This window comes from Desmodus rotundus, chromosome 3 (genome assembly GCF_022682495.2).
Source record: "Desmodus rotundus isolate HL8 chromosome 3, HLdesRot8A.1, whole genome shotgun sequence".
In the NCBI taxonomy this organism is placed as follows: Eukaryota; Metazoa; Chordata; class Mammalia; order Chiroptera; family Phyllostomidae; genus Desmodus; species Desmodus rotundus.
In genome coordinates this window covers 25,614,183-25,638,352 of record NC_071389.1, presented here as the reverse complement: position 1 = coordinate 25,638,352, position 24,170 = coordinate 25,614,183, and the positions used below count along the sequence as shown (strand labels likewise).

The following is a 24,170-nucleotide window of genomic DNA, read 5'->3' as shown; positions in this document are numbered from 1 at the left end:
CTTTTGTGTTGGGCTTTGAAGGCTGAGTAGGAGTTTTCCAGATAAAGGAAAGGGCTTTCAAGGTAGACAGAACATAGACTTGGAGCAAGAACCTATGTTATGTGTTCTAAAACACATGAGAAATGACAGGGCTATCAGGGAAGTGGTGAGAGAGTGAGCTGTGTCCAGACCGTGAAGGATCTACACAGTCAAGGTCAAGGTTCTACAGCCTCCACTGTTGTACATAGGAGGTGGATGCTAGTCCTATTTTTAATTTATAGATGAACAAACTGATGCCCTGAGAGAGGGAGAGGGGCTCTGGCAGGAAGGCAATGGGCAGCGTCAGGGCCCGGTTAGTCTTGGGAGCCAGAGGCCAAGTCATCTCCTTCCTATTGTGTGGGCAATGCCAAGGACCAGCTCCCCTCCCCCGTGGCCACCTGACATCAGGGAGCGTGGTGCCCTGAGTCCCTCTCCTTCCTCCACCCCCAGTGTCCTTGTCTGTGCTGAAATCATGTGCACATGGAAGAGAAATCTGCCGAGATTCCAGAGAGGCCGGAGTGTGGGAACCAGGACAGATGCTGCTGGCGCCGCCTCAGGGCCAAGAAGCCTCTGGAGCCTCTGGAGCCTCTGGGCGCTGCCAAGGGGGCTCTGGAATGTGCTGGAGGCCTCTGGCTTCCTCCGTTGCAGCCCCCCAAGCCTGGGAAAGCTAGGGAGGCTCTGATCACCCGGCGGCCATGTGGCCTGGAGCAGCCTGTGTGGGCAGTTGCACATCTAGACAACGGGGCCAGCCCAGCCAGTCCGCCCTCAGGGGCCCCAGCACGGGGCCCCTGGACATCCAAAGATGGAGCACCGGCCTCATGACCTCTGCAGCCCTGGGCTAGAGAAGGGAGCCAAACCAATACTGTGCACCACCTTCCCTGAATAAGGCACTTGGGAGCGTGTGTGTGCGCGCGCGCATGTGTGTGTGACAGAGGAACAGACACAGATGGTCCCACCCCCACCCCCTGAGCCCCAGGGGTGGCAGTACACCGCCTGTTCACCGCATGTGGCTCACAGCAGCTGCACATTCCGTCAGTGACCAGCTGTGGTGGCAGCTGGGGAGGTGGGGAGCAGCACTGATGGGTCCCAAGGGAGCAGGGGAGGAGGGCAAGGGGAGGACAGAAAGGGCCTGGGAGAGCAGGGGTCAGGAAGGGGGTGAGGAAAGGAGGCTCAAATTGTTCTCAGGATAAAACACCAGGCGGGAATGTGGTGGTGGGGATGCCTGCCATCTGGGCTGGAGGCCCCGTAGATGGGGCCTCGGCACAGAGCGTGGGGGGTGGGGTGTTCCAGGATGAGTCCAGCACACCCTGGCTAAGTCTTGGCACATAGATGGACCAATTTGAGTGTAAGGAGACATACCGGGCAGTTGGAAATATGGGTCCGAAGCTCAGAAAAAAAGGCCTGTATTGGAAATATAAACTTGGGAATCATTGGCTTATAGGAGGTAAAGCCATGGGAGCAGAAGAATCTCCTAAGGACAGAATGCCTGGGTTTAGTCAGATGCTAACATCACCCAGCTCTCACTCCAAACCCTCTAGGCGCTGTTCTATGCATCTCACCTCACCTACCCCTCACAGCAAGCCTACAGAGTGAGTATCGTCACCGTCACATGCCACCAACGAGAAAGCCATGGCACAGAAAGGCCTCTCTTCCTCTGGCCCCCCTTCTGCCTTACCTCGAGGCTCTGGGGATGTCTCTGCCCTCTCCGGGTCAGTGTCCCCAGACACAAAGGGAGGGCCAAGGCTCTGCAAAGGCAAGCCTGCACTGGCCGGGTGGTTCAGTTGGTTGGAGCATCGTCCCATATACCAGAAGGCTGCAGATCTGGTCCCCACTCAGGGCACTTCCTAGGCTGCGGGTTCAATCTCCGGTTGGGGTATGCATGGGAGGCAATGAATCGATGTTCCTCCTTTGCCCTTCCTTTCTCACTAAAATCAATAAACATATTCTTGGGTGAGAATTTAAAAAAAATGGAAGACTAAGTGGTATCCAGGTGCTCTGGCCCCACCCCACCTCCCACCCCCTCTCCCCAGGCCCTGGAGCAGGACAGTGCCTGCTAGGACTCAGTGACTCTTTCCCGGGGGGCCGGGCACCACCTCCTCCACAGGGAAGGCGGAGGTCTTCAGGAGCCTCCCAGCTCCCCGCCCTAACCCAGTTACTTGGCAATATCGATGAACCACCTGCTCTGTACCAGACATTGCTAGGCACGGAGGAGATGACAGTGAGCAAACCCAACCTGGTTCCTGCCTTTATGCGCTAGAGACAGACCTAAATGACTGCACAGTTAATAACTACCCACCCCTGACCACTGCCCCAAGCATCTCTGCTCCAACCAGCCCCGCCTCTGGGACCCTCGGAGAGCTCCACCACCCAGCACTAGAGGCTCAGTGCCTGGCCTCGCAGAGTCACCGTTTCAGCATATGCAGCCCAACCATTTGGAGCCCAGGTCATGTAAGTTTAGAAATCTAAATACCAGCCCTGAGAGAGACAGGGGTTGATCTAGTGTGGGAGTCAGGGATTGAGAAAGTTCCCTAGAGCTAAAACACGCCCTTGAAAAATCTCTTCCTGCTTGCTCAGATCCAGGGCTAGAGGGTGGGGAACGGGGGAGGGTAGAGGTCTTCTCTCTGCCTCCCTCCCTTTGAACTGAGTCTGACGGCCACCCGTGGGTACCCAGAGGCTCACCTCTGCCTACTCCTAACCTCTACTCCATCAGTGAGCAAATTCTGCCCCATTCCCCCAGACCCTGCTGGCCTCTGGAGCTGCCTTTGAGCCCTCTCTCATTGACCTGCCCCTTCTTCCAACCTGCTTCTGCAACCTCCTTCAGATTCTTCCCAATCCGTGGACCTGGCCCCTGCTTCGTCCTCCTCCATTCATGCCAAGGCTTCTGTGGCCTTGTGATTGCACACCTTCCTCTTGGAGGCCCTGAACTGTGACCAAGCCCTTGTTCTTGGCCTTCACTGGCCTGGGCCCCTGGTGCTCCATTCTTGCAGGAGTTTCTCCCTCCTTCCCAGGGTTTCTCTGGCTGTTGTTCCCCAGGCTTCTATGCTGGGTTTTCCTCCGTTTTGCTCAACACTAGTTCCTTGTGATATCTCACCTACCCCACAGCTTCAGCTACCAGTCACCAGCTCTCTGCTCCTGCCCAGACCTCTCCGGGTTCCCTCCTGGGTATCCCATGGGTCTCACAAACAGCACGGACACACTGAACATTTCACCTTCTCCTGTGTCTTCCATTGGTGGCTGTCACCTTGCCATGCTCAGTCACCCAGACAAGACCCCAGCATCACTCAGATCACTTCCCTCTTCATCTCCTCTAAACCAGTCCCACTTGCCTGGCTTGTTGTACGAGTCTCCTGATTGGTCCATCCCACTCTGATGCATGATGCTGTGGTTACCAGCATGTATTTGGGCGCCAGCCTGCCTGGTTAAAGTCCCAGCTCTACCACTTACTAGCTGCGTCATCTTGGTAATTAATTAACTTCCTTATGTTTCATTAAATGAGATATAATAGGTAATAATAGTAACTTCTAGTATAGGCTATTATGAGGTTTAAATGAGTTCATGTATGCCAAATAGTACAATGCCTGATACACGGTAAGTGCCATAAAATTTTATTTTTGTTTTACTTATATATTTATTTCACAAAAGTTTTGAAATATTTTATTTATTTGTTTTTACATAGAGGGGAAGGGAGGGAGAAAGAGAGAGAAGGCTCAACATGTAGTTGCCTCTCATGCACACCCTAATGGGGGCCTGGCCTGCAACCCAGGCATGTGCCCTGACTGGGAATTGAACCAGTGACCCTTTGGTTCGCAGGCTGGCACTCAATCCACTGAGCCATACCAGAGAGGGCTTCACAAAAGTTTTAAATGCTTACTATGTGTAGACACTTTGCTAGGCACTAAGAAACATAATTATGAACAACAAAAATGATTCCTGCCCCCTCCCCCCTTCCTCACCCTGGGTCATCCCTCAAAGTGAAGGCCACCTGTTTGATCCCTGGTCAGGGCACATGCCTGGATTTTGGGTTTGGTCCCTGGTCCGGACATGTGCAAGAGGCAATGGATTGATGTTTCTCTCTTCCATCACTATTTTTCTCCCTTTCTTTCTCCCTCTGTCCCCCCCAAAAAAAAGATTCTGCCCCCAAGAACTTCACAGTCAATGTGGAAGCCCTTTCATTAAAGTCCCACCAAGTGATGGTTTCCTGGTGCCTAATCAGTGCCCTGCCCTTTCCCATCTAAAACAAAACAGAGCAAAAGCAAGCACAGCCTGGACCCCACACCTCCCTCCGGCTACTCTTCTAGTGTGGTTTCCCGTCTCTCCAGCTTCTCAAATGAGCTCCTCCTGCAGCAAGTGCATTGCACACCTGCGTACCAGGCACTGTGCTGGGAGCCGGAGAGTCAGCCGTGAACCGAAGAGACACATCTCTGCCCTCAACGAGTTTCCCTTCTGGGGGCGGGAGTGGGGGCAGGGAAAATGAACAAATGTAGCAACATGCAGAATATCAATGACAGTGATGATACTGTATTGTGAAATAAAGTGAGGTGGGGGGACAGAGTGAGGGGGGATTGGTGGCCATTTTAGCTAAGGGGCCGAGAGAGTCCTCACTGAAGAGCAAAGACCTTTGCTCTTTGAGCAAAGACCTGCATGGACTGAGGTAATCCGAGCAGATCTGGGGGAAGAGAATTCCGGGTCTTGTGTACGTCCTGCTGAAGAGAGCACTAGAAGAGGATTCCAGGCAGAAGGAACTCCAAATGCGGAAGAGCACGAACTGCTGGTGGAATGGCAGGAAGGCTCCCGTGGCTGAGTGAGCAGGGCGGGAGCAGGGGCCAGAGCCCAGGGCGACCACACATCCCGTGTGCCCTGCACTGCCCCAGCACAGTTAGTAGCAGCGCCTCCTTTCGCTTGCAAAGGTGCCGCAGGTTTAGATGATAAATTGTACAGTCATCCTACATACGGGCCGCGGGAAGCAGTGGGCATTTTATTCTCCATGTGATGGGAAGCCTGTAAAGGGTTTTAAGCAAGGAGTGACATGATCTGACTAACATTTTAAAGGATTATGACCAAGTACTCAAAACACTCTTCTGGCTCCTGCAACACCCCCTCTTGCCCTCCTCCACCTCCCTGGCTGTTGCTCCCCAGTCTCCACTTACAGTCCTTTCTCTTCCACTCAACGCCTAAGTCTTGGAGTTTCTCTGGATCAGTAATTCTCAACCAAGGTGATTTTTCCCCCAGGGAGCATTTGGTATTATCTAGAGACATTTTAAATTGCACAACTGAGGCAGATACTTCTGGCATTTAGTGGATGGAGGCCAGAGATGCTGCTAAGCCTTCTACAGTGCTCAAAACAGCCCCACACAGCAAGCAGTGTTCCAGGCCGAAATGTCAGTGGTGCTGAGGTGAAGAAACCCTGCCCTAGATTAGCGCAGTCCAACAGAAACAGAATGGGGGCTGCGTATACAATTAAAAAGTTCCTGTAGCCACATTAAAAACACTAAGAAGAAAACAAGTGACGTTTAACAATATGTTTTATTAAATCCAATATGTATCAAATATGATCATTTCAACATGCAATCATTATAAAAATATCAACAAGGTCTTTTCTTTCCATCCTTTAAAAAAATCTGGTGTGTGTTTCACATCGTTACACGTAGCGATTCAGTGCTGCCACATCTCAATGGCTTAGCAGTCACCTGTGTCTCCTGACCGTGGTATTGATGGCACAGCTCTCAGCTTCATAGCCGATAATAGAGCCTCAAGTGGAAGAGCTGTGTAAGGTCATAGAGCCTAGTGGGTTGGCTGCGGAACCAAACTGCCTGTCGAATGCCAGCCCTTCCATTTACCACCTGCTCATCTTAAGTAGAGTAACTCCACTTCTCTGTACCTTTGTTTCTCATCCGTGAAGTGGGGATAATATTACTACCTTATAGGGCTGTCCAGGATTAAATGAGTTAACACTTACAAAGCAGTTTCAGGTGTTTCAGTTGTAGTGCTTACCAAATGTTAACCATTTAGGTGGGCTCCTCCCCTGTCTCCATCCACACTTTCTCTCTGGGCAATGTCTCCTCCCAGAGCTTTAAGCGCCACCTCTTACTGAATGACTTCCCAATTTACATATCCAGCTTAGACCTCTCTTCTGAGCTCCAGACTCCCTGCCCAGCTGCGCACCCCATTTTGGTGACCCAGGGCATCGCACATGAACGCGCCCACAACACGGCCGTTGACTTTTCCCTGCAAATCTGCTCACACAGGACAGGCATCGGGGAGGCGTGATTTCTGCCTTCCCAGGGAACGCGTAGTGCATGGACTGTGCAGCCTCTACACTGCTCGAGGTTTCCACGCCACTGGGGCGTGCAGAAGTGACGGGAGTGCTGAAGGCATGTGTAAGCAGAGTGAGAGGTGTGTCTGGAGTGACCACCAGGGCCCCCGAGGAAGCTCAGGCTGTGGGTACGGACCGCTGACGCCGGCTGTGTGTTGGCGTGTCTGTATATGTGTGTTTGTGTGTATGGCCAAGTGGTGGCTGTGTCTGTGGACCTGTGTGGAAGAGGACGTGGGTGTGTTCTTTTCTGCCACCGTCACGGAGTGCCTCCAAGCAGGCCTTGCATTGGTCATTCTCAGATGACCAACCCCATTCTCCAAGTGAAGGGGTGACTTCCTCTGGGTCCTGGTGGGTGAGTCAAAGGGAAGGACTTCTCTGACCCACCACATTGAGTCCATCTTCCCATCTCCTCTTCCCTGCCTGTGAAGTCCCCTTCCAGGATGCTCCCATCTGCTTCCTTCTGAGCCCTGGGGAATTCTCCACATACTGGCCCGGGAGATGGCAGGTGAATCTCCAAGAATCTGCTGAGAGTCCCCCTCTCTAGGGGCTGGAGCCCTCACTGAGTGAACAGTTTGGTCCGCTGGGGCACCCCGCCGTTTTGAGGCCTGCCACAGCTTCAGAATGAGCCCTCTCCTGGTGCTCTTGGCCTTCTAGGACAGCTCCGAATCTGGTGAACTGGGAACTGATTTCCAGAGATAACCCACCCCCACCACCATGCAGCCAGGTCTTCGGTGACCTTGGCCATGGCCAGTTCTGCTCTGGTGGTGCAGCCACATCCACAGCTGCTCCTTTTAGGGATGACAGCCGCCTCTCACAGGTCTGACCACACCCCCACCCCACCCCACCCACGCGTGCGCACACGCACATTCCACTTGCTTTGGACTCCAATGGGAGAAGCTGCTGGGGGACTCTTGTCCATTATCAAGCTGCAGCCACCCCCACCAACCCTCACCGAAGCGGACGTGTTGGCTGCCGGCAGAACCCCAAGGCCAGAGCCGGCGGGGTCGACCTTTGCATAAGCTGGTGCATCACAGAGCTGTCCCTCCACAGACGGGCAGCGCCCGAGAAACAAACTGGGGACAGACAGGGACTCCTAGCTTCCCTCGAGGCCTCCAAGGGCACCTGCCCAAGGCCACCCAGCGTGCTGCGGCCAAGGCGGCGGAGCGGAGCCAGACCTCCCAGCCATCGGTGGGGGCGGTGACCGCCGGGGGCCTTCCCACGGCTTGACCTGCGCGTCACCGCGGGGGCGAGGGGGCGCCTGATCGCCAGGGGCTACGGCGCGGAAAAGGGCCCTGGGAAAGGGCGGTGGCGGCGCCCCCGGGGCGGGGCCTGGGCGGGGCCAGGGCGGGCCGACTTCCAGGCTGGGAGCCGGCACCACCAGGCAGAGACCTGGCAGCCTGCTCTCACCATGAAGCGGCCAAGGGAGCCCAGCGGCTCCGACAGCGAGTCCGACGGACCCATCGACGTGGGCCGCGAGGGCGAGCTTAGGTAAGAGCCGGGATGGGGAACTGGGCGCGCGGAGGGACTCTGCAAACGCGGAGACTAGTCCTCGATGCTGCCTCCCGAGATGCAGGCGTGGGAGGTGGCCCGCAGGTGTGTGTGTGTGTGTGCGGTGGGGTGCAGTGTGTGCAGTTAGTTACACGCACCAGGGCCTGGGATCCTGTGTGACCTGGATCATTTAGGGCTCAGGATGCTGGGATGGAGGCTGTGTTCACCTCGCAGGTCTGATGTCAGCGGGTCTGGTGGTCTTTCTGTTGAAATGCTCAAGTGAGACTATTGGTGAGGAGTTTTTCCCCCCGAAACTCTTAAGAAAAACCCTCATAGGCTGTTGGCACCACACCCCCTACCCGGAATCTGCTGACTATACAGAATAACCCTCCTTTCCCAGGTTTACCCTAACTGTGCACTTTTCATATAGTACACAGAAAGCTGCTAGGAGAAAAGAGACTCCTGTCCCTTGAGCAAAGTGGACTTTGAATAAGGTTTGGACATTGAAGAAAATAATAGCTGACTTGCCCATGGTCGGGGCACGGGCCTAGGCCCCAGTTCCTGTGCTCTGCTGCTGCTGTCTCTAGGTTCTTGAGAAATACCCTCCCGGCCTCAAACCTGTAGCTCAAACTGCGCTCAGATAGTTCTACTACTTCCCAGTTCTGTGAACAACCTGAGCTTCAGTTTCCTTATCTGTAAAATGAGTATAAATAACAGACCCAACCTCATGGGAATATTGGGAAAATCAAATAAGATAGTATGTGTCACGGGCTTAGCACAGGGCCCAGCGCCGCAAATGCCTAATTAGTGTCAGGCGCGCAGCTCGGGATGCCCAAAGCCCTGAAAGAGCGACCGGAGCTGACTGGGAGTCTGCAGGCCCGGATCCCAGCCCCAAACCTCCCACCAGCTCACCGTGGGACCTTGGGCCATTGCTTTCCCTTTGTGAGCCTGTTTGCTCCGCAGTGAAATGGGGAGGACAAGGAAGGGCTCTCTGCTCTCTCTCCTGGCTCATCCAAATCTGACTCTCTAGAATAGAGTTGGAAGGCCAGGGGCCAGGGGTGGGGGGGTTCAGTTTATTCTTAGGGATGCTTTTGAGGTCATTTCATAATTTCAATGATCTTGTTTCTGAGACCAGGAGATCCTGCCTCCCTCACAAATCCTAGTAAAATTCCACCAGCTTTCAACCATTTATACCTTATAATTGGAGGTAAGGCAATAGGTATTCTCCTTCGATCCTGTACGTTAGGCTTTGGGGGATACAATATCATTTCCATGCAACTTAGTAGCATTTATTAAAATTCCTCACTCAAGGACATGCTTACTAATTTTAGAGAGAGAGGAAGGGAAAGAAAGAGAGTGAAAGAAACATCGATGTGAGAGAGAAACATCGATTGGTTGCCTCCCGCAGGTGCTCTGGTGGGAGATTGAACCCACTACCTGGGTACGTGCTCTGACTAGGGATCGAACCTACAACCAAGTGTCTGAGATGAGGCTCCAACCAACCAAGCCACCCAGCAATGTGGTAGCCTTTTTAAGCTGTTTAACAGAAACTGCTCTTTAGAGAAGTAATTCTGAGTCTGCACCTACTAGGAGCAGGAGAAGGGCCCAGCACAACATGGTGCTGGTGGAGGAGGGTCTCAAATTCAATGTCATTGGGTCTTCATGAATCAGAGGCACAACATTGATACCAGAGGGCTAGGCTGATCAGAGCTGGCTACTGTCTTTCAAGAATTTGCAGCCTGGCCAGTGACCTGCCAGGTCACACAAAGCCCATGGACAGCACGGACAATGGAAGGAGAGACAGACTGTGGGCTGTAAGGGCACCCAAGCAGGCAGAGGTCACTTATAACCGAAGGCGGAAGGGAGGGCTTCTTGAAGGTGGTGGCATTTGGGACGTGGTCTAGAGGATCAGTGGGCAGTTTTTTCCTATGCAGCATTTTGTCCTTTCAGCCCGAGCCCATTTCGAGAGACTGTCTTAATTCTTAGAGGAGCAGACCCCATCAGAGGAGCGAAAGCAGTCGGACATCTGGCAGAGCTGACTTATAGACCCCTCTTTGTAGCACTTGCCAAAGGGCCCTCCCCCCAGCAGACATCAATGCTTCAATTCAGGGATCACTGAACGCTGCCTGCTGTGGCCCAGACCCTGGGATGGGCGTGGGGGGCCCAGATGTATCCTGCTCAGCCTCTGCCCTCAGGGAACTCTCAGAGAAGAAGAGCTTCATGTACAAAGACAGCCAGATAAACAGTGGCAAGGGCCATGGGACTGGGGCAGCCAGCCTCCCTGGAGGTCAAAGGCAGGGCGCAAACCCCCCTCCCTCAGAGATGTGAGAGTGAAGAACAGAGTGTGTTCCGTGTCCTTGTGGGCATCTGCCTGCTGGTGGTATCCTGCCCCATCTGTGGGAATCGCCCACAGAGCTCCTCTCTGAAGCCAGCCCCCTTACACACGCTAGGACTGAACCGAGAATATAGCCTCCCCCTCTCTTCTGCGAACATTGAATGGGCACCTGCCACATGCCAGGCACTGGGTCGGGGTCTGTGGATTGTTCCTGCATGATTTAAGGCACATGGTGGTCTTTGAAGTCAGAGGGACCTGAGTTTGACTCTCACCGTCATTAATTTGGACATTTCTGAACCTCAGTTTTCTCCCTTACAAAATGGGGGTGCTAGTACTCACCTCACAGGGTGAGGCTTTGATAAAGTAATGATCCCAAAGCATGTCTCCCTGTTTTGGCACAAGGTAACTTCCCATTAATGCTGCCCTCTAAGGGGCTGCCATTCAGTTGGAGCGTACATGTGCATGAGGTCGCATAGTCCAATGAAACGACTGGAAGGCTGAAGACTGGATTTATCGGGCACGATTCTTTTTCTTTTTAATCCTCCCCTGAAGACATATTTGTTTGTTTTTTAAGATTAATTTTAGAGAGAGAGGAACTGGGCGGCGGGTGGGAGAAGGGAGATGGAGAGAAACATTGACGGTTTGCCTCCCGTGCACACCTCGACCTGGGGATCAAACCTGCAACCCAGGTGTGTGCCCTGACCATAGATCAAACCTGCAGCCTTTTGGTGCCTGGGATGGAACGATGCTCCAGCCAACTGAGCCACCCGGCCAGGGCCGGGCATGATTCTTAACTCTGTGTCTCTGTCACTCCATCTATCAAATAATTATTTTTGCTAAATCTGAAATGGGCCCAATAATGCTCAACTCGCAGGGCTATTGTGCAATAAATGAGAGAAGTAAGCGTGGACATGCTGTCTAGAACAAAAAGTACTGGCTATGAGATTTACCAGATGTAACGATGAATATATGGGGTACACCGGGAAGAACAATAAAGTAAAAGCCTGTAGACTTGGAATTTCCTCTAATTTGCTGTGTGGCCCGGAGCAGATCCCTTCCCCTCTCTGAGTTCCTTCATTTTACCAGGCAGCTCAGTGCTGTCTAAAATCCCTTCACTGTGGACGTCGTGATTCTGCCTTTGATTGATGCAAAACCAGTGGGATTATCTACAAGGGCCCACGGGGGAATTCCCTGTGAGCTCTAAGGGTGGTCAGGACTGGCAGCCAGACCACCTAGAAAACTGCCCCCAACCCAAGAGACCACCCCAGAATTCTGGCTAGGGACCACTCTAGGTCCACGAAGCAGATCTTGGTGGTCAACATATCTTCTCTGGGTCCATGAAAATGCCTTATTTTCAGACTCTCAGCCAAGAAGCTCTCACACCTCCTCCCTGCCAGTGTCAGGGCCAGATCACAACCTGGAAGTGAGCGCAGGCTGAGCTCTTGGGAGCTTTAAGGATAAGGGGACTGGAGGGCTATTCAGACATACAGGAAATGGGAATTAAGGAGGAAAACAATGCTGAATTTGGAGCCAGGAGACACAGATTCCCATGCTGGCTTTACTCCGTAGCAGCTGCATAAGCTGGGCAAGCTGCCTTAGCTCCTGAGCCTCAGCAGCCTCCTCTGTAAAATGGGGCTTTTGTTAGGCTCACAGCAGGGAAATGTACACAGCGATGCCAGGAAAACTGTGAAGTGAGGTTTGCCTGTCAGATGTGGGAGTGGGATAATACTGCAGAGAACAAGGGACCAGGAGACAGAAAAAGATGGCAGAGCCACCTGCCCTGAAAGGGGTGCATCAGCCTCCAACAGATGGTCCCTGAGGAGGGATCAGGCTCAGAGGGAGTGACGTGGGCAAAGCTAACCCAATACCCCTAGAGATGCCTTATCCAGCCTGGGGGGACAAAGGCTGGGTTTCTTGGGGCTTGTCCCCAGTGAAGCTCTGTAAACAAGCTGCCCTACAGATCTCAGGATCTGGGCATGTGATCCCTGAACCTAGCTTGCTGGGCCAGCCCTCCCAGGAGCTTTCACTGGTCTCTAACCAGCCCTTCTTGTCCAGATGTTTGGAGGGACATATCCTTTCCCAGATGTGGCTGCACAAAGCCAGGGTGTAGCAGCAGGATTTGACAAATGTTGATCTGGTCTCTCCTGCAACCGTCTCTCTTTGCGCAGATGATGAAAATTATCCAACCTCTGCCATGAGAGTGCCACTGTGGGGGGCCGGGAACTTCCTGGTGAACCACATGTGTGTTCATTCCACAAAAACCTAGGACATGGATTTTATGGTGTCACCTCTCTGTTTCCCAGTAATGCCAAAGATGAGGGCAGGGAAAGCTCAGCCATGAGCTCTGCCGTGTTCCAAGCACTCGCTGAGTATGGGGCGGTGGGGTCAGGGTGGGAGCTATAATAGTGAATGAGACAGACACGGGTCATGACTTCCTGGAGCTTGCAAACTTGTTGGAGAGACAGACATTATTCACCCAATAATTGTGTAAATATAAAAATAACAAACGGGCATAAATGCAGGATGCTGGGAGAGGGTAGAGTAAGGGACACCTACTTAGTAAGAGGGGGGATATCAGAAAAGTCTTCCCCAGGAAGGTGACATTTGAGTTGAGACCTGAGGGTGGTATATATGATCAGGCAACAGGGCTGGAGCTTGGGGGTGGACCAGGGAATTCTGGCCTGGGAACAGTGTGTGTAACCACAGAGAGGAACACACAGAGCAAAAGAGTTGAGTCTAGGAGGGGACAGGAGCTGGCTGGGCCACCGGAAAGGTGATGGCCTTGATCCTAAAAACAATGGGAAACCCCTGAGGAGTTTGAAGAGAGGGACAAGATCAGATTTGCATTTAAATGATCACTCTGCCTGCTTGTAGGGAGAAATGGGTGCAAAGGGACCCAACGATGGACTCTTGACCTAACAATGAACGCTTGCCCTTGGTTGTCCAGATGAAAGCTGCCAGAGGCTTGTCCTTGCTGGTGTGGCTCAGGTGGTCGAACATCGTCCCGTACACCGAAATCTTGAGGATTCGATTCCCAGTCAGGGCACATACCTAGGTTTGTGGGTTCAATCCACAGTTGGAGCATGTATGGGAGGCAACAAATCAATGTTTCTGTCTCTCTAAAATCAATAAACATATTTTTTTAAAAAAAAAAAAGAAAGAAAGATGATAGGGGCTTTGGTGCTGCGAGTGGCAGTGGGGATGACAAGGACAGATGTGAAATGCATTTTAGGACTGAAGAGGTGGGGTGAGGACCAAAGAGGAATCCAGGATGGTGGCCAGGTGTCCCCTTGCGGAACCAGGAGACTGGGTGGCTTGGCTGAGATGGGAACCCAGGAGGGAGAGGAAGAGTGTGAGGTGGAGGCAAGGTCAGGGGTTCCTGTTCAGGTGGGTAGCATTTTTGCATTTGAAATGACAGGGGAGCTGCCTTGTCTGAGGTTGTTTGTTGACCGGGTCCTGGTGTCTCTCCATGGGAAGCTGAGCGTCTGGAGGGTGGGTGGGGCCTGGCAGACCCATCCAGTCCCGCCCTGGGCCTGAATTGGGCCTCCGGGGTCATGAAAGGTCCTCAGTGCAACCCAGTGAATCCCCTCCGTTCCAAAAGGGCCTCTGAAGCAGGAAGCCGTTAAGAGGGCGAGCAGTTGGGGAGGATTTGGGTCCGTCTGGGCAGGAAGAGCCCCCAGGGCTGAGCCTCTTCCCTGGAGAGAGAACGCCTGGGGTGGGAACAAATGTCTCTCCTTTAGCCGGGCCTTCGGAGGGGAGGCCGACCTGATGCAGATCTGGGCTCTTCTGGGGGGGCCAGGGGAAGTGTCTCCAGAGTCCCGAGAGGGGCCTGTGACCCAGATGCCGCTCCCCCTAGTCCCCAGCCGTGCTGCGTGGGAGGTGGCGGCAGCTGCAGCCGCCGCGGAGGGCGGGCAGCCGGCGCGCCCGGCCCGTGGGAAGCAGCGGCATCTGCTCTTTCCACGCTCATTCCCAGCGGCTCCTTCTGAAACCCAACCCGCCGGCCAGCCCGCTGCCGCTGGCCCGTGCCCTCTCCCGCCCCGCCCCGCCCCGGATCGCGTTGCAGGAGCCAGAGTGGCCAGCGGCCATTCCGATGCCCGCCCCCTAGCAGCCCGCCGCCAGGGAGTGGGCGTGGAGCAGGGGCTGTGGTGACAACCTAGCCCCCCTCTGCCCTCAGCTGCCCGGGGACAGCTGAGTACGGGGAAGCACTAGGTCTAGAGAGAAACGGCACCTCCCCCACCCCCAGACCCCCGCCCCCAGGCCCCAGGAGAAGGGAGGGGCTGCGTCCCTCCCACGCCTGCGGTGAGCTTCCTCCCAGCTTGGGAGACCACAGCCGACCAGCAGGGGGCTGTGCTCGCCCAGAGGTCAACCTGGGCCCGGGCGATGCTCCCCAGCTCTGAAAATTTTTCCTTTCTCTTCCTCTCCAGCCAGATGGCCAGGCCCCTGTCCACCCCCAGCCCTTCTCAGATGCAAGCCAGGAAGAAACGCAGAGGGGTGAGTGTCTCAGCCGAGTTGCTCAACAGAGGTTTACCCTGGGTTTCCAGGGCCCTAGCCTCAAGAAACCTGGTCAGAAACATCACCCCAAGCTAGACTGCCTGGATTCAAATCCTGGCTCTGCAGGTAGCTAGTGGGATGATTTTGGGCAAGACTCTTAACCTCTCTGCCTCATTTCCTCAAGTGCGTCACTGAAATAATGATAGTAGCTATCTCAAAGTGTTGTTTTGAAGATTAAGGGAATTAATGTAACACACTCAGAACAATACATGACATAATTAGCCACTATTATATCTCCCAGCCTTCCTTCTCTTCTCTCTGAGCCCAGAACTTTCATTTTTTTCTCTGGGCTGAGGAGTCGAGTGAGAAGGACAGAAGAAAGGGACCCCTTGCTTGCTGTTGGCCATCTTATCCCAGCCTCACTTCCCCCCAAGATGCAGCTGTGTGGGGTCCAGAGACCTGGGCACTGGCGGAGACCAGCCCTGCCATTCACTAATCAGGAACCCTTCTGTCCGACCCTCATGTTCTTTACTGGTAACCCGGGACTCACAGTGTCCGTTCTGCTGTCAGCATTCTGCTCCCAGTACTGTGAGATGAGAATGAGATCCAGCTGTGAATGAGAGGCCTTCACAGCTGGAGAGGGCACTGCCGAAGGCCCCTCAGGCCTCCTAACCCAGCATCTGAAGGGGAACCCCTGGCCCAGCAGGGCTTCTCCAGGGCCTGCTCCAGGGCTGTGGCTGGTGTCCCTGTTCTGATTGGTTGGTGCCAGACCAGTAGTTAAATGTATTGAGTGTCCCCTCCCACAGACCAAGACAAGACATCTGAGTTCTCCCAGCTTTGCACTTCCTTGCTCTGTGACCTTAAACAAGTCACTGCCCCTCTCTGAGCCTCAGTTTCCTCCTCCATAAAGTAAGAATAGATTTATTTCCCTCACAAAAATACTGTGAAGGAAAATATGAATCAGTGTCCACCAAGGCACATTGAGCCCTGGCTGGTGTGGCTCAGTGGATTGAACACAGGCCAGCAAACCGAAGGGTCACTGGTTCAGTTCCCTATCAGGCATGTGTCTGTGTTGTGGCTGGGGGGTCCTCAGTGCAGGTACCATCCTGTGCGGGGTGTCCACCACCACTGAGGGTGTGTGGGATGCAAAGGATCGAGATGTTTCTTTCACACACAATGTTTCTCTCCATCTCTTTCTCCTTCCCTTCCCCTCTCTCTAAAAATAAATAAAGTCTTTTCTTTGTAAAGGCACATTGAAATACCTGTGAAGAACCTATGTGTAAATTTTTGTCATTGTCCTTTAGATCATAGAGAAACGGCGCCGAGACCGCATCAACAGCAGCCTTTCTGAATTGCGGCGCTTGGTCCCCACGGCCTTTGAGAAGCAGGTAAGTGACGTTGCTGATCGAGCCAGAGGAAATCTGTGCGAGTGGCAGATAAGGTTCGTGTGTCATGGCATCTCTTATTGATTGGAGGCAGCTGCCTGCAGTCCTGTGATATCATTTACTGATATCTGTCACTGGCCAGGGAGAAGGGGAATGGGAATTTATATTTACTGAGATATCTCAGGTGTTGTGGCTTTATGTCCATCACGCCTCTTAACTGAATCCTCAAAATGATCCTGGAGAGTAGGTATGGTGCCCATTGCACAGGTACAGAAACTAAAGCACAGAGAGGTCAAGTAATTTATACCAGGCCACACAGCCAGTAAATAGCAGAGCAGGACTGGAACACAGAACTCTATAATTCCAAAGTGCCCTAACCCTCTGCGCTGCTGACATTTCCAAGGCTACTGGAAAGTGGAACGGGCTGCTCAGGGAGTGAGCACTCTGACATTGAACGTGTTAGAGTGGAGGGGTGACAGTGGGGGGCCGGACAACTGCATTAGTCAGATAGCCTCAGAGACCCTCATCCTGCGTTCCACGGCAGGGCCCTAGGCCACGTGTTCTCCCTTCTGCTGGTGAGAGTGAGTCAGTCATTCCACAGACGTTCACTAAAACCTTCACAAAACCAGCCATGAACTAGACCTGCTGCCTGCCCTCAAGGGACTCACATGGAGAATCTGACCCTTGGGTTTCACCTGGGAGACCAGGTGATGCTGGAGGCTTCAAAAACATTTCCCATGAAAGAGAAGAGAGGAAAAGCAAGTGCTTTGGGGGTAAGATGATGATCTAGATCTTGGGCTCCCCAGAGAGCTGGTCTAGGAGGCGGGTGAGTTCCGGTGATGGAGTATGAAGCCACGGAGATAGACCCGCTAGGGAGGTGTGCACAACGGGAAAAGTGAGCCAACACCGCTGGGACACCACCATTTTAAGGGTCAGGCAGAGCGAGGGGCAAGGTGAAAGGAGGACCAAGAAGTGATGCAAGTCAGGGGAGCAGTGGTTTCTGGAAGGACAGTCAGCATTGCAGTGGGCAAATGGTCTAACATGAGAACTGAATGGAATGTTAGGTTTGAAGCAGAGGCCCCATTGCAGGCAGTGATGGAGCGGGAGGAAGATGAGAAAGCTGAGACGGTGAGTGCTGGTGACCCTGTGCAGGGGAGGTGAGCGACAGAGGTCGCTGGAGGCCTTCACTCTTCTGTCTCCTGTACACACAGGGCTCCTCCAAGCTGGAGAAAGCTGAGGTGCTGCAGATGACGGTAGATCACTTGAAGATGCTCCACGCCACTGGTGGGACAGGTACTGATGCTCTGCTCTTCCGGGAGTCATTTGTGCAGCCAATGTGTGGGGCTGGGCCCTGGGGATACACCAGTGAGCGCAGCAGACGTGGTCCCTGCCCTCATGGAGCTCACAGTCCATAGAGAGGCTGAAACTGATGCAGGCAGAACATTCACAAAGCTTGTCTCTCTTCTTTTTGGGGCACCTCCCTCTCCACTCTCAGTGTCTGCATTCACAACCCTTTCCTCAGCTCTACTCCTTCTCCAACAGACTGCTCCTACTGGCCCCACCCCCAGGGCCTCCTTCAGCATTAGCCTGCATGAGCTCATTCTCACTGGGATCCCAGTGGGAGCAGCCTGCCTGAGATTTTTAGCCACAGATGGTTCGCTAGTGTGCTCACCACTGGTCTAGCCCTCTGGGCTGTTGCGTCCTTGGCATTGCTGGGGTCATATGTCATGCTCACAGCTGAAGATCAGCCACACGGGATTATAATAGAATACAAATGTAACTGCTTCCGTTATTTTGAACTGGTCTATTACAATAAAGACATTGAACTGTGGCTTTAAAAAGACTTCTGGACAAATAGAAATTTTGGCAACATGGAGCCTCTCTGTGTATTTTGGTGATTTCACAATTGGGAAACCTTGAAAGCTCCACAGACCTTGGCCACGAAGTCCTAAGTCCCCAAACGTTAACTTACTCCCTTTGGAGGGGACAGTTGCATTTTAAGTGGCCCAACCCGGTGCTTCTCAGTGTGTAGCAGTATCACCCGGGGGCAGGCAGGGTCGTGGGCCCCACCCCAGAGATTCTGAGGCAGGGGGTCTGGGCTGGAGTTCAGGAATCTGCACAGTGAAGGAGCATGCCCGATGACCCGGATGCAGGTGGTCACTTGGAGGACTGTTGCCAAAGAAATGCACGGCCAACGGGAGAAACTTCCGTCACCAATCAACCGCTGGGGGAGACGCTTCAAACTACATCTGTGGTTTCCCAATTAAAAGAAAAATAGTGACAGTATATGGGCCACATTTCATAGTTTCAGAGTGCTTTCCCTAACGGTATCTCATTTGGTTCTCACAAGACCTTCGTGGGTGGGGCGTCGCCACCCCGTCTTCTGGCCAAGGGCTATGGGAGGACAGAATTGTGGTTGGATTTGGATCCTGGCCCAACGACTTACTAGCTTTATGTCCTTGGACAAATTATTTAACTTCTATATCCCTCAGTTTCCTCATCTCTGAAATAGGGATATTAAAGGGTTTGTTCATGAAAATTAACTTAGATAATGCAAATGAAGTGCCAAGTAAGAACCCAGTAGGTGCTAGTTAAAAAGAGCAGCAAGCCCAGAAGGGGAAGGGATTTACTCCAAGTCAGCAAGGGCTGAGTCTGCTGCAGAGCCCGCACACTCCAGACACTGTCCCCTGCCCAACTGTCCCTCCCGGGGGGGGCCTCAGCTGTGAACCAGGGACCAGATATTTGCTGTCGGAGTCCTGAGGCCAGTGCTCACCAGGGAGGGCTGTTCCATGACTGCTTGTGAAGTCGCCTCCAAAGCCTCAGGCTTCACTGCTACACTGTGCTGACTTCTCCAAGGGGTGGCCAGCATCCGCCCACATAAGCAGACAGGGCTGTCCTACACCTCTGCACGCGCAGCCCTGTCCCACCTGGCTAGCATCTACCTAAGTTACCATGGTCGCAGTTTCTTCTTAGCATTAGTCATAAACTGTGCTGAGAACAGCACTTGACATTTTATAATGAAATGTGTCACAGTTTAGTTGACTCATTTGACCCTCACAACCCAGTAGGGATGATGACTGACCCCCCTTTGCAGATGGAGAGACTGGGGCTCAGAGAGGTGAGGTGGCATGCCCAAAGTCACACAGGGAGTGAGGAGGGGAGGCAGGTCCAGAATCCAGGCAGTCTGCCCCCAGGTTCATTGTGCATGTCCCCTGCTGGGCGGGCCCTCATCACAGCTCACTTCGCAGGATTCTTTGATGCCCGAACCCTGGCAGTGGACTTCCGGAGCATCGGTTTCCGGGAGTGCCTCACTGAGGTCATCAGGTACCTGGGGGTCCTGGAAGGACCCAGCAGCCGTGTGGACCCAGTCCGGATTCGCCTTCTCTCCCACCTCAACAGCTACGCAGCTGAGATGGAGCCTTCGCCCACACCTGCCAGCCCCCTGGCCTTCCCTGCCTGGCCCTGGTCCTTCTTCCATAGCTGTCCAGGGCTGTCAGCCCCGAGCAGCCAGCTTGCCATCCTGGGGAGAGCACCAGGCCCTGTCCTCCCCAGTGCCGCCTCTCTTGCTTGCCCTGTCCCAGCCCTCCGAGCAGTTCCTGTTCGCAGAGCCGCTGGCACCGTCCTGCCAGCCCGGAGGAATCTGCTGCCCAGTCGAGGGGCATCTTCTACCCGAAGGGCCCGCCCTCTGGAGAGGCTAGCTGCCCCCCTGCCTGTGGCCCCCATCAGCAGGGCTGCCAGGAGCAGCCCCACGGCACCCCTCCTGCGGCCTTCTTCCCCCACATCACCTGGTGTTGGGAGGTCCCCTGCTTCTGCCACTGTTCCTGCCCCCAGGCCCTCTTCCTCCGGGCGTGCTGGGAGGCCTGCAGGGGCTGTGCTCTGCCACTCCTGGGTCTCCGAAATCACGGAGGTTGGGGCTTTCTGAGCTGTGATCCCTCCCCGACCCCCACCAGGAATAAGGAAAAATCTTTTCTAGGAGCTCTGAAAGTGGCTCTGCCTTTTCTGCCCTGCATCCTGGACTGGCTCACGTGTGAAGGCGTCTGTCTTCACCCATTGGAGGGTCCCTCCTCCTTTGGCCCATCTCCCCTCCTCACTGCTTGTCCCAGCTTGCTCACCCGGCCTCCTGGAGCTGTTCCGATCTCAAAGGCTTGGTCCCGCTTCTTACCTGGACAGATGAGTCCCAGGAGAGCCATAAACGCTGTGTGCAGACCCCCTCTCCTGCCCCCGTGTACATGGGCAGCAGGCATGAGTCTCAGCTCTGGGAACACAGCTGTGACCTAAAGTGCACAGCGTCCGAGGCCGGCTGCTTCCCAAGAGAACTCAGACCCCGACCAGGAGCAATGGCTGCCTGGCTGCTGCCTCCCCAGGCCCAAAGTGCCAGAACATAGTGTCTGCCTTGCTTCCTGAGAAAGTAAAGGAACGGGGGCCACCGAGAGGTTTCCTGGGAACCCTGCCTGCCCCTGCCCACCTGTCTTTGGCCCACCCCATTGCAGCAAATCACAGGACAGACCTGCGGCTCACCAAGGCCAAGGCACATCCTCCCAGCTGCAGACACCCAGCCTCCAGCTGACCAACAGGCCCCTGCACACAGCTGGGAGGCTTCCTGGCAGCAGTAAGGCCCCATGACAGGGTATCCGCACCACCAGGCCTGGGACAGTGCTCTCAGACAAGAGCCAGGACTCAGCAAAGGGAACCCAGCGCTCTCCTCTCGCACCTTCCTCCAGGCGTGTGGTCCCTGTCGGGTGCCCTGCGTGCACAGCCGTGTTCCCACGTGATGGTGCCCAGAGAGGAATCCTCTTGGGATTCAGAGCCAGACGTTAGTGCGGCCTGGTCTGCATCCAGCTCACAGAGCCCAGACTGCTCTGACAGCCAAGGCCTGTCGGGCCGGACAAAAATAACTGAGGAGGGGCGAGAGGAAGGACAGTCAGAGGCGGCCGGGCCCTGCAGGGCCACCCAGTGGCTCGAGGGCCTGAGATCCTATTCACCCAGGATTCCACGCAGCTGGTGCTGCTCAGAAGCCAGGTCGTTACCCAGCTCCGACCCCAGCCGCTTTCCCTCTAACAGAGGGGACAAATGACCCAGTGACTGTTCCCAGCGGAAGAGCGGAGTCTGGACAAGATGGGGGCGTATCCAAGACTGACATTTGCGGACCAGTGTTGCCAGACCTGTTGTTAAAATGTAGTGACACATCTGTGCTGGGTGGCTCTGAGTGTCCCCCACCGCATGCCTTTGCCCCCAGGACCCTCGTGCTGGTTAATACCTGGCAGACCCCAGGTCATTGGATCCACCAGCTGGCAAGTTGTTTGTTGATGCTTATTTTACACTGGTTATTAAATACTCCAAATGTCACTGCTGGAAAGATTCTCCAACCGCCACCCTTTGATAGAACTACCCTCCCCAGGGGCTATGGTTGTGGAGACTCCCTGGGCTCACAAGTAGTTTGCAAAAGCCCTAGGAAAAAGGGGCCCATTCAGAGAAGTGGGTCAGAGGACAGAGGTCATTTAAATGACCCAGAAAGCTCTTTTGCAAAGGCAAATTCCTCAAGGAGTCGTAAGGAACTCAAATAATTCTCTCACTCCTCTGTGTTGATTTCTTCCGGTGGCTGTCCTTCTGCACCCACCCGAGAGCCTGGAGGGGAGAGGTGTCATTTCAAGGAGAGGGTCCCTGGCCTGGAGTGCTCCTGAGGGAGACTGAGAGGGAGGGCACGGCTCAGCAGGCTCCCAGTAATTGGGTCAGGGGGAGGTGGCAGAAGGGTAAGACCAACTCCACCTTTCTCACAAAAGGCAGGAGAATGCCTTCCTCTTCCCCCTCCTCCCCCTCTCCTTTTTCTCCCCTCCCCATCCCCCCCTGCCCAACTCTTCCTTCTCCCTGGCCATCCCAGGTGATGGATGGATGACTCACTGCTCCCAGCACAGCAGGTCAGTCCTGTGGCTTGGAGACTTCCTAGCCTGAGCCTTCACTCAAAGTGGGACTGCGGGAGTCCCTTGTCCATGTTTCTGGCACCCAACTCCAAAAGAATCTGTTGGCACCATTGAATGAGGTGGAAATGGCCCATAACTTGAGTGCCTGCATTGATCTGGGGTTCATTCTCCCTAAGAGATGGTGGGGGGAAAGGTGTGGATGTAACTGTTTCTGTGGTTGAAGATTTGTATCTTTTGTTTCTATTCCCAAGCCTTTCTGGTGCCCCTGACTCCCACCCCATTGCTAGGGTTGGTACAGACATCCAATAAAGGGTTTTTTTTTTAAAATTATTTTTCTGGAATTCTGGGAACTTCTGAGTGTTTCTACTTCTTGAATATCTCTGGAGTCTGTCCACTCCTCTCTGAACCCACAGCCACCCCACTGGACTGACCACATCACCTACCCCCCAGGTCACTGCCCTGCCCAGGTCACCCCACCCCCTCTTGCTTTGTCAATTGGTTTTTGGCAGTGACCAGAGAGAGTTTTAAACATGCAAGCTATATCATTTCAACTCTGGTTTAAAACCCTTACTCTCCCAGCTGGTGTAGCTCAGTGGATTGAACGTGGGCCTACAAACCAAAGGGTCGCCAGTTCAATTCCCAGTCCAGGCACATGCCTGGGTTGCGGGCCAGGTATCCAGTAGGGGGCGAACAGAGGCAAGCACACATTGATGTTTCTCTCCTTCTCTTTCTCCCACCCTTCCCCTCTCTAAAAATAAAGAAATAAAATCTTTTTTAAAAACCACCCACTCTATTATGCTATTATTCCAAAGATAAAATCTAAGCTTTTCCTCTTCTGGTGTCAACCTCACTTCCAGCCTCATTCCTTGCCAATCCCAGTCTTGTTGCCTGTGCTTTTCTGCCCTGGCCCACCTCTGATTCCTCAGCATCTCAACCACGTTCCCACCTCCTGGACTTCGCATATGCTGTTCCCTCTCCCAGAATGCTCTTCCCCTATCCTTTGCTTGACTGCCTATCCACAGGCCTTGGCTTAAAAGTCACCTCCTCAGAGAGGCCTTCCCTGACTACTGTGCTAGAATAGTTAACCTGTCTCAAAGACCCCTACCTTTCTTCTTTCCCTTTGGAAGGAATTTGCCGTTGCACATCCACTAATGTGTGTACTTGTTGGTTGACTGTCTCCCCAATGGCGCGTAAGCTCCAAGAGGCTGAGACTATGCCTCGTTCACTCCCTACCCTGTAACCACTGCCAATCATTGTCCCTGGCTCAGCGTTGGTGGTCAGTGAACATTTGTTGAATACATGACCTGGGGAAGTGAGGAATCTTCTGGACTCAAACTGCTGGACGGCACAGGCCCCGGTAGAGGGGAACCGCCCCTTCAGAAGGCACTGAGGCCCTTCACAATCAAAGTTGACTGAGGTCAACTGCAGGAGGCTGGACAGCGAAGTGAGAGCCGGGCCAAGGGACTGGAAGTTCTGGCCAATGCTGAGGGGGCTCTGGCCAAAGAAAAGTGTGAGTGTCCTGGCCCTGGAGTGCACATGACAGCTGCGAACAGGCAGGCGTCGCCGCCAGCAGGTATTGCTGTCCACCGCCCTTGGCCTGGCTCTCTGATGGATTTGGCTCGCAACAAATGCAACAAGCACTCGCAGAGGTCTGCTCTGTGCCAAGTCAGGCATGGCTGAGCCAGAGGTGACAGAGACATGGTCACCCTGAGGGCACCTACCCTGTATCTGACAGTTTGGTGAGCTGAGAGTGGAGAGAGGTCTATTGAAAAGACTGAAGGGGACACAGAGGGTGGTATCTGCCTCTGCCTAGGGTGGTTGTGGGGGAGGGGAGCGCAGGGAGGAAGGCTTCCTGGAGGAGGACAAAGTGAGGCATTCTACCAGCAGAGGGAACCAGGGCACCTGTGTGCAAAGACCCAGAGACCTCTTAAGGTGAGCTCTGGAAGCTGGCTCTAAGTTGAACACAGGCCTGCGGCGACAGAGTGAAAGGTCAGGCTAGTCTGAAGTTGGCCGTTGAAGCTGGACTTCCTGGGTTCAGGCTCCAGCTCCTTCACTTATCAGGGCTATGGCCCTGGGCAAGTTACTTAGCCCCCAAACCTCAGCCTTTTCACCTATAAAACAGAGATGATCCAGGAATGGCTACTGTTAACTGAGAGGTAACTATGTACCTGACATTGTGCTAAATGCTTTTCTTGGAATGTCCCCATTTTGTAGATGAGGAA

At 53.9% G+C, this 24,170-nt stretch overlaps 1 protein-coding gene across 1 annotated transcript; it reads left to right on the top strand.

Annotated features, from left to right (window-relative positions):
• Window positions 1-7,661: 7,661 nt before the first annotated feature.
• HEYL (hes related family bHLH transcription factor with YRPW motif like) lies at window positions 7,662-22,720 on the top strand. The gene is made up of 5 exons (XM_024554850.4): window positions 7,662-7,819; window positions 14,579-14,645; window positions 15,950-16,033; window positions 17,242-17,323; window positions 19,279-22,720. Exons 1-5 carry the CDS (start codon window positions 7,740-7,742, stop codon window positions 19,950-19,952), a joined length of 987 nt encoding a protein of 328 aa, XP_024410618.1. The 5' UTR covers window positions 7,662-7,739; the 3' UTR covers window positions 19,953-22,720.
• The last annotated feature ends 1,450 nt before the right edge of the window (window positions 22,721-24,170 follow it).

Bases quoted from the DNA above. Each gene is read 5' to 3' on its own strand.
- HEYL (XM_024554850.4), top strand. From the start codon at position 7,740: ATGAAGCGGCCAAGGGAGCCCAGCGGCTCCGACAGCGAGTCCGACGGA. The intron at 14,646-15,949 runs GTGAGTGTCTCA...ATTGTCCTTTAG, and splicing joins CCAGGAAGAAACGCAGAGGG to ATCATAGAGAAACGGCGCCG. The intron at 17,324-19,278 runs GTACTGATGCTC...CTCACTTCGCAG, and splicing joins CCACGCCACTGGTGGGACAG to GATTCTTTGATGCCCGAACC.